The sequence below is a fragment of the Helicoverpa zea genome, chromosome 31 (assembly GCF_022581195.2).
Source record: "Helicoverpa zea isolate HzStark_Cry1AcR chromosome 31, ilHelZeax1.1, whole genome shotgun sequence".
In the NCBI taxonomy this organism is placed as follows: Eukaryota; Metazoa; Arthropoda; class Insecta; order Lepidoptera; family Noctuidae; genus Helicoverpa; species Helicoverpa zea.
In genome coordinates, this window is record NC_061482.1 from 14,768,622 (window position 1) to 14,782,819 (window position 14,198).

General features: G+C 38.9%; 1 protein-coding gene across 1 annotated transcript in view; it reads right to left on the reverse strand.

The window, feature by feature from the left end:
- Window positions 1-1,251: 1,251 nt before the first annotated feature.
- Window positions 1,252-14,198, reverse strand: part of LOC124645110 (protein nervous wreck-like) — a 120,754-nt gene continuing 107,807 nt past the window's right edge. Inside the window, exons 9-18 of the mRNA XM_047184856.1 lie at window positions 12,767-13,003; window positions 11,776-11,920; window positions 11,369-11,529; window positions 10,253-10,402; window positions 9,146-9,463; window positions 8,802-8,915; window positions 8,256-8,364; window positions 5,920-6,075; window positions 5,555-5,586; window positions 1,252-5,184 (exon numbers count right to left, since the gene is read on the reverse strand). Coding sequence (XP_047040812.1) covers window positions 4,726-5,184; window positions 5,555-5,586; window positions 5,920-6,075; window positions 8,256-8,364; window positions 8,802-8,915; window positions 9,146-9,463; window positions 10,253-10,402; window positions 11,369-11,529; window positions 11,776-11,920; window positions 12,767-13,003 — 1,881 coding nt within the window. The 3' untranslated portion in view covers window positions 1,252-4,725. The remainder of the gene's footprint in view (window positions 5,185-5,554; window positions 5,587-5,919; window positions 6,076-8,255; window positions 8,365-8,801; window positions 8,916-9,145; window positions 9,464-10,252; window positions 10,403-11,368; window positions 11,530-11,775; window positions 11,921-12,766; window positions 13,004-14,198) is intronic.

The window sequence follows — 14,198 nt, forward strand, 5'->3', positions numbered from 1 at the left end:
ATCTGCAGTACGCGTACTCACCAAGCCGACAATAGGCTATAGCGTACGATGCGCTACATGTGTGAACAAAAGAATACGCTCGTGTAGGTTCACACTAGATGCGTACGCTGAGCGGCCGACTATTCTACACATAAAAGAGCTCAGTATTTGAAGTTGCTCGTAGTATTTTATAAACGATCTCTGAGATCACTCGTGGTTCCCATACGATAAAACTAGTGTATTTTTTAAAAAAATCGGACGTTTACTGATATTTCAATTAAATGATGCGCATTCAGATAGTTGCCATTTGCGAAGCTCTAGAGGAAGACGAAAATAATAAAAAGAAGAGATTGTGGGTACATCCCTTAAATTTGAAGAGATGTTTTCTTGGTCAATTTCATACTTTATATTTCGAATATAGACTTTATCCAAATAAGTTCAAGAAATATTTTCGTATGACAGTAAAAACATTCGATGAGTTACTATCTTTAATACGTATAAGTTTATATAAAAGGGACACTAATTATCGACGTGCTATTCAGCCAGAAGAAAGATTGACAATTACTTTAAGGTAAGAGGAAAACAACTTGTACTGTAATCAACACTTATTTATTATAATCAAATCAATCACGTTTAAACAATTGCGAAAAGAACAATGTCAGACGTCCATAGTAACTTAGGCTCAATAAAATTCTTACAGTTTCTTGTGTAGTTTCCCGCTGGTCCCCCCAAAGGATTGTTCCCCCCAAAAAATCCCCCGTGGGCAGAAAATACCCCCAAATTTGAGGGGAATCCCCCCAATCTGGCATCACTGCGCGGCGGTGCGGACGCGGCGGAGCGGCGGTGCGTACGCGGCGGAGCGGCGCTATTCGGCAACTGCGTCCGCGTAGCCAATCCGCGTCCGCCGTGCATAGTCGCGTAGTAAAATAATCGGCTACTGAGAGTCAGCTACAACAGACGACGTAACAGCGTATAGTCGGTTCGGTGTGAACGACAATTTCAATATATATGGAAAAGCAATAAACTGCGTAACGCGCGCTCACAGTCAGCGGCGGACAATACGTTTGGTGTGAACGATGCCTAAGATAGTTTCGTAGCACGCACTCATTTTGTCGTAGCGATTCGTAGCACGCTCGTAGCAAGATGGCTACAACGATATTGTCTATTACGATAATAGTTTTGAAGGTAATTATGGTGATATTCAAAATATGTATTTTTTATATTATTATCCTTAATAAATTAAAATGGATGGGCAATAAAATAAAACAATAATTCAATTTTAGAAAGTTTACTGCAGGTCGAAAAGGCATTGGGGGAACATTAAAGCAACCATACATCGAACCTGCGGCCTTACGGCGGCCGCGTATTTACTATTAACATCTTACTTACACTCCATACCGTATGCAATGTTGAGTGGGTCACACACCTTCACACTGGAAGTACCACAAAGTTGAACTCAAAGGGAATTTCAATAATTTTGAATACAGGGATCGATCTCAGATCGTGCCTTTGTTGCATGATATATGTTGCATAGTTATAGACTGCCTCGCCCCCCGATACACGATGAAACTTTACTCGACTTACAAACCAGTTCAAATACCACACCTCTCGGGTTTTACATCGCACCCAGCGGGCAAACAGTCGAACCCATTAAAATGTTAAACAAAAAACGCACAGTTTTGTGCCAAACAATTTTAAGTTTCCAAGCAAACTTATATCAAATTAAAAGTCTAATTTTTTGTTGTAAATTTTAAAGCCCTTGATTGCTACTGTATCGCTCTAGCAAAGGCTTTCAAAGAGTTTCTAACTCTAATAATAACGTTTATAGGCAGTGTGGCGCTGGCTGCAACATGCTATATCAACAAGGCTGGTACGCAAAGCTGATCACTTTAAAAACAAAACGTAGCAAGTCATTGTGTACATAGTAAAGTTCGCCAAACTTTTGTTACAGTAATTTACGGTACTTCCAGTTTAAATACATGCCATAATGTATATACATGATACATAATATAAACGTTAACTTGGATTAGTAAAAAACGGTCAACATTTTTGAAAAAGTCCTTTCGAAAAGGTTATATAACAAGTTATTTTGATCAATGATTTGAATAATGTGCCAATAAAATGTGATATTTTTTATAATTTTATAATATTGTGTTCAAAATTGCATACGTTATCTACCTTCAGCTACAATCTCGTATAGTAATAGTTATAATAGTCTTTAAACAGTAGGTATAAATATTTGAGTACTAATTGTTTCTATTATACTATATACGTCCGATATGCTGAGATTACGCGAATTATTGCATTCACTGTAGTAGATTTATCTTTTTTAGGCCTCAAGTTTTACTTTGTTGTATATAAAACTCCATAGAGTTATTTAAAATAGCGTATGCGCAGATAGTACGATTCGATTGGTACTACTGATCTATTTTGTGCACTGCCTTCATGGTCGGGAATGCAGGGAGTGGCCCATACGATTAAATCTGTCGAGAATAATTTTGACCTTTTTTATTGACTAGATATTTGATAATTTTATATATGACATCAATTTTTGTTTCCTCCTAGAGCGTTGTAGAACGTTATATCTACATCACACTGCACTCGTCAAATCGAGACGGCTGTTCTTAGGTCTCATACCCAGTAATGACAGTAGCTATTTACGATTTTTTTATATATTTAGTTCTAATGTATTTGTAGTTTTTTTCATCAAAATGTATTTATTTTAATTTAGATATACGATAGGTACGGGGCCACGACCTAATTTGATAGACATAAACTTACGAAAATGAAACATATTGTAATTTGAGTAAAGTGTAATTCAGATAATCCCAGCAGACGAACGAGTTAACTATCAATTCAGTTCTCTAAAGATAAAAGCAACACTTAATATTGTATTCGATATAGTGTAGGTAGTAATTGTAGGTATCACAAACAACTATAAGTTTGTAGTAAAGTTATAGTCAACATTATTAATCTGTGCATCATTTGATACAGTGATTATATTAAATCTACACAGAGTGCTACGTACCTCTCATTTTTTTGTATTTTTCAGCATTTTTTATTTCATGAAACGTGGTTCAACCCGTAAAAACAACGTTTAGCAACGATCTGTATTCGGAAACGAACAAGTCCTCGAACTCAGGCAGAAGAGGCGCAATCCAAAATGACTGTAATGACCTTCCGTTTTTACGGGTTTACAATAGAATGTATAACTAACAATTATATAGAATCATGATATATTTATTAAAATAACACAACACATGAATCACATCGTTAAACAGCTAATAACTACATGGTTAACATTTATCTACGTACGTTGATTAATCGTTTAAATTCAATATTAAATTGTGTAACTATTGTTAACATAATTAATGTTAAACATCTACGTGGTACATTCAGATGTAATAAACGTTTATATATTTGTCATATTCACCCAAATTTCCTAGAGCCAAAAGCTTTCCCTACGGTGATCTGACGCGACCACGTCTGCGTCTATTGCTGTTTATACTTTAAACCATTTCCAATAAGTATCAACCCCTGAAAGGAACATGTAGTTGTCAAGTGGTACAAAGCTGAAATTATTTGGCTTAAGAAACATGAAATGACTGTTACTGATCACGGAGGACATTCAATCATAATGAGGATCAACACGATGAGACAATTGTTATGATAAAATATTAAAACGGTAAACAACTTGAAGACTAAGTAGACCGTTTAGGTCATTATAAAACTACTCTACATAATATAAATTAAGGTGATATTTTCTAAATTTCGACTTAATGTGAGGCCGCTTTGAATTTTGCTTTACCTATACATACTCATAAATAGATAGAGAGTGAGCCAAAAGCGGGAGAAATGAGTGTATTGTCTCATCACGAGTGTATAAGTATGAGGATGGGTTTGTGCTTCACACCCGACCGCTGCTTGATGTGATACAGCGGGCGACCGGTGTCGGGGTCGCAGGTGAAGTCAACGAAAGAGAAGCTAGTAACACCCTGTATCTTCCTAATCCTACCGTCCGGCGAGGAACACCGACAAGCGCCGCCGCGTCACGTGCGCTGCGCGGGTGTTCCGCGCCGGAGCTTAGTTACACCGCCACGCGCGCGCTGCACTCGCCGGCGGCGCGGGCCCGCGACCTGCAGGCTGCTGACCGTCGCCCAGTGAGCACGCTGCGTCACTCTAACATACGCCTCTAACATACCCTCTATTTGCAGGTACTAGAACGTGCTCCTGTACTTATTCATTAGTAATAAGTATATTAGCTATATACAGTACAATCTACATGTCCCGACCGTTCCTCTACGCATAACGGATCACCGACAATTTTATTCGTAAATTTTTAATTCCCAAGTTCCATTATAAATTCTTATAAACAATACAAAAATTTCACATCCAGATATACTAACATCAATAAACATTGGCTATTAAAACATCTAGTACAATTGATATTTTACTAGATAAATAAACATTTAGATCTAATTTAATATTTTAATAAATTTGAATATTTGGGATAGATCGCATAGAGGTAACATTTAGCGACACCATTGAAAACGAATATAGTGTGAATACACACATAAAAACATGTTCATCGAATAATTTGTAGATAGGATAATATAATACTGCGTTAGTAGACGCTCGCCGCGCGAGGAGAAGTCTGATAGCAGAGAAACGGTCTAATGTAGACGATCGAGTCGATCGGTGGTCGGCCGGCATCGTAAAGAGGATGCGCTGGCGACGAGTTAGGCCTTAAGCGTTGGACTCCTTGAGGTCGGTGAGCCGCGCCAGCTGCGCCGGCTCCAGCTCGTCGGGGATGGAGGCGCGGCCGCCGCGCGGCGCCGCGGGCGGCGACTGCGGCGCCGTGGGCGGGCCCGACGCCACCGACGCGCCGCCCGACTCGCCCTCCGACGCCGTGGAGCTGGACTGCGGGTGCGGCGCTGAGTCGGCCGGGCCCTCGTCCGAGTCGCGCAGGCACACCGCCGTCTGCTCCGACAGCGACGACTCGTCGTCCTCGTTCTCCTCGCGCTCGGCCTCTGGCAGCGCTTCGGCGTCCGCTTCGGCTTCGGCCTCGGTCTCTGGCGGAGGGAAGGGCTGGTCGGGCTCCTCCACCATGGGCGTGGCTGCGGTGATCACGATCTGTGCCACGCCCAGGCCGCAGTCTTCTGCGGTCTGTTCAATCTGCACTGCCTGGACCGGCTCCGGAATGTCCTATGGGGCGGAAAAACAACATAAGTGTCATAACACCACAAGAATGTACTTAGCAGAAAGGGAAGTTTGAAAGTTCCGGATCGTAGAGTACTCGATTTGAGAAAAGGCATTCCGATAGTGAATTCAACTCATGCATCGAAGCGACATGCTATGATGACGTGAGCTACAGAAAGTAAGTAGTTAAACTGGACAGTTGGTAAAGTAAGTTTAAACAAGAATCCGTTTCACTTATGATTCCTGGAATAGAGAGTAGTATAAGTGAAACATAAAACAAACAATAGCCACAAGCTACGAGTGTGAGCTCCAACAAGCAACAAGTAGGATATGTACATAAGGTAGAAAGGGATAGATTTGTATGATGGGCTCAAACCTCTTCCCAGCATTCACCGACCACTTCGTCGACTGAGGCATGAAAAAGAATTCACACTCAGTTAACACTAATACATAAACACATCGATGTAACAAGTTACAATACATCTAACAATATATTTCCTATGACATCAATAGATTACACCAAAAGCTACCAATATAAACTTTATGGCGTTTCTGTAATGAGTAATTAAATGTACTTGATTATTCACACAGTTCATAATTTTATTACCCCTAAATTATACATTATTCAAATATATCACAAGTTTTCACTGTGTAAGAATCTTTTCAATATCCCTGTGAAAGTTGTTTTACTGTTTGCAATTATTAGTTGATGTAGCCTCCCCATGACAATGAGTAACTTACCGACGATAGTAACGGAAGGGGCCGCGAACTGCGTGCCGTAGTGCTCTTGCTGGTTCCTACTAAGCTCAAGGTTAAAGCTGAAGTCAGGCTGGCTGTCCATGGAGTCGCCGAGGTCGGGGGGCGGCGGCGGCGGCGGCGCGTCCGGGGGCGCTCCACCTTTGGTATTGTTGTTGTCATTCGCGATCTCTACGTACGAACACATATTTCAGCAACCAAGTGCAAATTTTGACATGCATGCCACCGCAGTGACCGAACCAATTCAAAGTACAAGTTGACACCGACACCTTCAAGTTTGATTTAATTGCTCTATTACTTCGTGAAGTCTTCAACTTATTAAAACAATCAGTGCGCGACTTTCAAAGTGCAGCGATTAAACTTAGTTTATGGAAGTTGTTTCTGAACGAGTCGATGCCAAGCTGCCGCAGTGCTGTACAATATTCTGTTTACATATAAAAGCGTTATTTACATTTTGAGAGAACATATTTTTTTAGGTTTTGTTGTCAAGTAAGGGGTTCCGTTGACACTTGAATCATGGACCTCTAATTTATGCTCATTTTCTTTGGAGCTATTAAAAAAAGGAGTATGGAGTAATACTTACACACTAACTCCAACATCCATTCATAAGAGCTTTTTTTTGCCCCATAACCAAAAAGCTCATCAAAGATTTCTAAACGCTTGACATGAAGTTCCAATTATCTGATAATTTTAGGCAAAATACTTAAAGTAATATATAGTATTTTTACAAATTCATAATTATTCTGAATCTCTATGTATATACATTAGTTATTTCGTGCAAACATGCAGTATCGTGACGATGTGGTGTCTGACCTAGCGACTAGCCGTGCAACATGCCAATTGGGAACTACACTGTACATCATATATCACTATTTCAGCACCTATACCACCAATAGTTGTTACCAATGTTTGCCATTAAACTATCTACTCATATTCACCAATATTTGTAGTCAATATTGGTGCTCAATCACCAACTATAACTAACGTAGGTGCTGAAAAAGCAATGATATTTTTTAACCCAATCCGCCAAAGCTACCATGTTTTCTATGGCACGTTTTATTTTAATTCAATCGTTTGAAAGGGGACAAGTTTACGATAATGTATGATATGCAATCGACTATAGCTTCTGAATTAATTAGTTGTAAATTTCACCCGCGATTGCTAAGTGCCTGTCACCTAAACCTCAGCTCATATTATAATCTTGCTGTTAAGCCTGTAGTCTGAACTAATAAAAAATATATTTGGCCCTGAACCCCCACTTTTCGTGTTGGCGGGTATCCTAATACAACATTTTTTCCACTATTTATTTGTACACTACACTTTGTAGGCGTGATTGATATACATATTGGTACCAAATTTCAGTTCTTTGGTGCTAACCATCACGGAAATTAAGCGCTGACGAACGGACGGACGTACTACAGAACCCTAAAAAATCAAAATCGGGTTACCCCTACAATGTAAAAAAAACTCACAGTACGAAAATTATATTTCATTTATAAAATTGGTTCAGATGTTTCTTAAACATTATCATTTTATTATGCCATCACTTATTTCGCAAAACGGCAATAAAGCAAAAAAAACTTTCTTTAAAAGAGGTATTTCCATAATAATACTGCATTGTGTAATTTCCCGTAGGTACAAAAACAGATGAAAGCATATAATTACGTATGTATTTCCAAATGGAAAATAGAATGCAACCGTCAATTTGTGCGTCACATTTTACATGTCAAAGTTGGAACCTGAATATTTTATACGTTTTTGATTTATTGGTCATTTCTTGTTAGACTGACAGTCTACTGCGACGTTTTATGAATTCATTTTCAATGTTTTCCGTGATTGTAACTTAGGAACGGGATATTTGTTCAGTATTTCTCTTGTACCTACATGATTGTTCATTATTTTACCAAATTATTGTACACTTGAAACTTGAAATAAGTGCTAAGAAATGTTCCTCCTTCATCCACTAACTCACATCTCGTAGTACCTGAATATCCACATTGACTTCCCACGCGGACCACTAGCTGCTTAACGCTAGAAACTTCAAGCTTAAGTCTTGGCCCTAGATTTAGGTCGTAGGCCCTACCACGGCCAAAGCCTATTGATTTATTTTATTTATGAGACGTAGCTTCACAGCTAAAGTACATTACATGAAATCATCATACCAAACATTACGCCAATTATGAAGTACGCAGATGTAACAAATTATACGAATTCGTGGAAAGAGTGACGGATATCAGGTATTATGCAGTATTATTTGATCAGCTGTATAAAGTTGTCCCCATTCACGTGGCTACAGTGTACACATGCTAGCGTGTGCTTACGGTCCTCTGCAGCCGCGGCCTCGGGCGGCGTGTGCGGCGGCGACGCGAACACGGGCGGGGCCGCAGTCAGCGGCGGCCATTCTTCGGCCCCGCTCAGAGGCTCGCCATTCTAGTTACGCGAATTTGTAGTTAACAACGGTTTTGTTGTGTATAAGGTTAAGGAATATATGACAATTTATTTATCCTCCAAACTGCTTATAAGGTAGGTGTCATTAAATGGCCCATTTAGAAGGCAATTAAAGAACACTGGAGTTTCCATTCTATTGCAAATCTCTTCGGGAGGTATGAAAAATAAACCAGTATCAGATCATGCAATAATGACTCTTAATACAGAGCCCAATAAACAAGGTAAGAACGATACAAAATAAAAAAAACTCAACAAGTACTTAAATAAAATTTATATTCTCCTACGACGAAAATATATTACATACTTACATAAAATTAAGAATAAAGAGAATAGGCTCGGAAAAAAATAAGGAGAACATAAAACGAAATGATAAAAATAAGGGTGTATTTGATTGTATATCAGCTGTTAGGACGGCCCACCTCATCGCACTCCTCGACAATGAGCGAGGGGAAGTTGCCCACCACGCCGTTGGCTTCTCCGCGCCACCAGCCGTCGTCCACGGCGTGAGCCTCGCGCGACAGGATGCGGATAATCTACGCATAGTTACAAACATTAATATTGTAGAAACGAGAGACCTGAAACACAAGTACGCGCATGTATGATTTGAATAGGTTGTTCGATGGCAAGAGTCAGTTTTATTATTTTAAAGACGGCTTTATAGTTATTGAATCTGCGTTGTTTGGATAAAATTTCGGTAAAATATTGACATCTCCTTCACGCTTACCTCATTATCTTAAGCATAACCTTCATTAAATTGTCTCACCTGTCCTTCCTCAAGATTCAACTCATCTGGGCATTCAGCATCATAATCATAAAGAGCGAAGCAATAGCCAAGTGTTGGCTGATCAGTTTTCGGCGTCACCACTTTCGAAGTCTCGGCAGTCGGCCATTCGGCGACGAAGCTTTCGGCCTGGGGCTGTTCTTCGGCCTTCGGTTCTTCGGTCTTAGCTACTGGGGCCGAGATCACAGAAATCTGGTCGGGAGACTGGACAACGTCAGCATCTTCTCCCTCCACGGTGTAATCAACCGATGAGAATGAAATCTGGGACACCAGGCCCGGAGCGCCTGAACTGGAGCATGGCTGGTTGTAGAAACAAATGGTACTTTTACTTTCAATTCCAAATTTAAAAAAAGAACTGACCAATTAGCCTTCATTCATTTAAAAATACCAGGTCAGTTTAAAAGAAATTATTCCTATAGTATAAGTAAGTATTGCTCTAGTAAATTCTAAACTTTAAATTAATTACATGTCCGTCAGTTAAAACGAAAAGAAAAACCCCAAAGCCTTGGAACACGGAATAGGGTTGATTGCATTTCATCGATTTTTATCGATATATGGTTAAGTAGCCTTCCATTGGGAATCCTAGCATTCGTTTAGGATAAGCTAGCTGTCACATGATTGTACCAGCACTCATATTATTATGACAGCAAAAATTGTGGGTAATTTTTTCTTCGTGTTACAAGTCATTTGCCATTCTCTTTAATGTCGCTGTGAAATGACCAGTTTACTTTGAGGCAAGACTAATATTGTTGTGACTAAGATGCAATTTATGGACAACTGACGAATGTAAAATACATACTTCAAATAATTTATTGCTTGATTAGAACTTAAACAACTCATTAAAAGACTTTGAAATAATCTACAACATTCTGAAGGCCGAAAAATATTTTCGTCACATCACTAATCTTGACCGTTTCATTATTTATCTATTACATAAAACCACGTCTTGCTTTTAGTAGTAAGTTTAATCCCTGTTCTATAATCTTGTAAATACGTCTATGTACTTTTAGTTATAATATTTTTTTTTCTTTTACTGTCATTGTCGAAGCATTAGAAATTATTCAGAATTCGATGACGTCATATTATTACCTGCTCACGGTCCACATCGAGATAGTTATGAGGTACGTATCCCTCTTCTCCACGGTAGTTCCTGGCCCGAAGCCAGCCGTCTCCGTCACCTTCGCCGACCACCTCCAGCTGCTCGCTCTCAATGATCGACAGTTCATCAGGGTTTTGGGCCTGATGTCAGAATAGTGTGTTCGAGTATTTGAAGTTTTATGAGGATAGTTAGCGATAGTAATGTGGTAAGTTCTCGTGACCTATTAATGTATTTTAAAGGCATTTTTATAAATTTATCGTGGTCGATTTTATTAAGAAAATAGAGTCAAAGCTATTAGCCCTGGTGATAACTAAGTATGTTTCGCGAATTTCATAAGTAGTTATTTTCTAAGACTTCCAAAGGTACAAGAGGTCGAGATTTGATAATATACCTACAGTATTTATCCTTTGAAAATATTGAAGAAACTGTAACTCAGAATAAAGCGAAGGAAAATACCAAGTTAATATCCCACAGTATAGCGAGGATAGTTCAAGCTATTCCCTGAAATAGCTTGCGTGATCGCGTTGTTTAAATTCAGAATTTTTTAAACGGAGTTAAAATTAGGTTCAGTAATCACGACGGCCGATCGGTTCCTGTTCCAGACTAAAATAGCGTGGTTATCTATCAGGCTTTTGTTCTAGCGCTGCCGGTGTAGCGACCCTCGCATACAAGGATAGGATCAGCATTTCCTCATTAACTAAACCGGTGAACCCTTTATGTATGAAACAATTGACGCCGTCTGTATAATAAGCTTATAGGAAATCGACCTCTTTGTTGACGAAATAAGGTCCTATTTTGTTTAAATACTTACGTTTATAACAATGATATCGTCGAAAATAACGAATACTAACACCGCCTACTTAGATTGGAATTTTGAGTATTAAAATAACTATCGTTGGAACCGATGAAGCTAAAAAACGTTTACAAACACATAAAGGAAAATAAACACGAGTTCTCTAACATTCTTTATTCAAAAAATATTCTGAGAATAAAATAGTGGAGCTCTACTTTTCGAAAAACCTTTTTAAAATATTGTTTTATTCATTATCATGATTTGTGACAAAGATAATGAAGTGTACAGTCTCGCCGGTGACCGGCATACGTACCGTGTATGAGTACAGAGCCGTGCATTTGTAGAGGGGAGCCGCCGGGGGCTCAACGGCCGACGCTTCGCCCCCAGTCTCCGGCTCGTCCCAGTTCACTTGAGTCGGATCATCCCAACCCACAGTCAGCTGCTCAATGCGCATGCGATCTTCTTCCAGCATTGCTAAGAAAATATTACATGTATGGTGGTGAAAATATTTAATGTTCTAAAATCGGATAAGCATGGTCGTCTTTTTACTCCTAGTTGCTATAACTTTATACAACAGTGAAATTGGGAAGTTGTCATTTCACCCTCTCGTTTAGTTTTCCAGTACCTCATACCATTGTGAGGCTAATGTCAAAATTCTATCTTCAGTAGACATATCAATAGATAGATCGGTTATTGAAGTGTTTAGTCTATACGACTTACCATCAACATCTTCATCATGTTCATCCTCGTTCTGGGAGCCCGAGGTTGTGCGCTGGTGGCTGCTGGAGGCCACGGCGGCTGATGCTGAAGTTCCCTCACCCTCGGTGTTGTCGCTGTCGTAGAACGAGTCAGAACTCGGCTGGTCCTGGGTTTAGCGTATCACGAATATTAGCTTTCAAATTCGTTCCAAGTTTAAATTGTTTTTTAAGGAATGCGACTGTCTTTTGTTTGTTTTAGAAAAAGTCAATACGTAGTCATTGAGTCACTGGCCACTTTAAAAAAGTTATGTAATTTTTGTGGTTAAGTTTCGAACCTCTGAAGTGGTAGGATAGAATTAAGTTGAATTATGTACCTTAGATTAAAAGGTAATGATAGCATTCTACGGAGATGCAGCTAAAACAAATAAAACTTAACGAAATTAAAATAAATTCTATATTAACGTTGATTAATGCAGTATGATGCCAAAATGCTATAGAAGCCATTGACTTTACAGGTAACTCGCCGAGCGGACTGATAAAGTAATTTCTGAAGAATAAAAAATAAAATAATATATGATTAAACTTATCGAAATAAAGAAATGAAAATTCGCCATGGATATAACCGCTTAGCATTTAAAATAAGCATTAGCTCAGACGATGAATACCTACCTAACTTTTGAAGCTAAAAACCTAAAAGCTAAAACTTGTAGCACAGCCTATAATAATACTTTCCGGAAAGTAGCCCAGCAGCTGATAAATTATTTTAACTGTAAACGACAACTAAAACTTGGGCCTAAATGATAGATATGCAATATCAATTCATAAATATTAGGTTGCATTATGATAGAAGCGCGCGACCGACGCCGACGGATAACGCATCGGACAAATGCGTCAAGTCAAAGGTTCCAATCTAATAGATGATGATCAGACGAACAGTTGTTCTACAACCAAACTCAAAGTCATAATAAGATAAAACAAAAGAAACAGATTCGTCAATCTTCGGTAATACTCACGGCTGCGCCCGAAGCGTCGGTGCGAACGCTGAGCAAGCTGCTGCTTCTCGGCAAGGGTTCCTGGACAGCCAGCATGTCGACCTCCTTCAGCCACTCGTCCACAGGAGCCCCGCTCACGCGCAGACATTCGAGGCGCGACTCGTACTTGGCTTTCGAAATCTCCGACCGACGGATAGTAGCCCGCAACTCGTCCAAACGAACATCCAATTCGGGACCATTCGGATCATTCGGGTCCACCTTGTCCCAGAAAAGAGGCACAATATTAAATTTGGATACTATATACACTTTTTAAGACTCATGTTTCAATTTAAATTATTTAAAGACTTACGTTTTAATTAAAATGCATAAAATTAAATTGCATCCGAGTCGAAATGTTGAGCGAAAACGTAGTTAGCAAAAACTTAAATTGAAGCGGTAATTTTGGAGTTACTTTTAGAAGGCGAAAAATAAAAATAATATATTTTAAATTTAATTAAGATGTTATTCTAAATCGGGATTAAAAATATGCCATGAGCGGATTCTCAATCCGAAGAAGTATAGCCTGATAACCGCGCAGTAGGCGTGTGGGCCAAATTTGACGTACAGGACGAAAATCAGGCAATTATTCCGAGCAAAGTATGAATATCTCACCCGAAGCTTGGCCTTTAGCTGTTTGGCTAGAGTTAGGACTGCACCCATGGTAACACGTAATTAACGTATTTTTGAATAAATTTAGTTTAGTGGTGATGTTGTCCGCTAGAGTGACGGAGGAGATATGCACTGGGCGCTAGGGAGGGGTATCACAGGCCGCCTACTGACTACCAATGCTAAGGGTAATTGGACTGCATTAACTATTCATTATGCTTTACAGCGGCTCTGTATTGACTGTTTAACACACGATACTATTTGTTTCCTTCGTCTTTATCTTTTTAATTCTTTTTTCTTATAATTACTGTTGAAGATTATAATCAAGGTAGATTTTTTGTGCAATAATTCAAAATTTACTGTGCAACTTCGAGTTTTCCAGATTTCGGGAATCTTATCAAAATATTTTTTCAAGTGTAAATAAGTGTCAATAAATGAGATTTCCTTATTGAAAGGAAAACAAAAATTAGAGCCAACAGCACAATGTAATCTACCTAACACCTAAACAGAGCTGAGGTTGATTTAGCAAAAAAAAAAAATATTTTTCGAATTTTTAAATACTCATTTAAGGAGACAAAAATTTACAAAGGCAATTTACAAATAAAACACCCTAAATCAAATATCACCATATCATATAATATATCTATTCCTTATTCCTAATAACAGTTGCATTATTGATTAAAGACGTCTATCGACAAGGTTTCGATAAAATAAATTCATTCTCTAGTTTTACTATGTTCAATCAATGCTAGCATCGTCATCGTGGTCTGAGTAAGAACAGGTGATGTAACTAACCTTATTATTACTC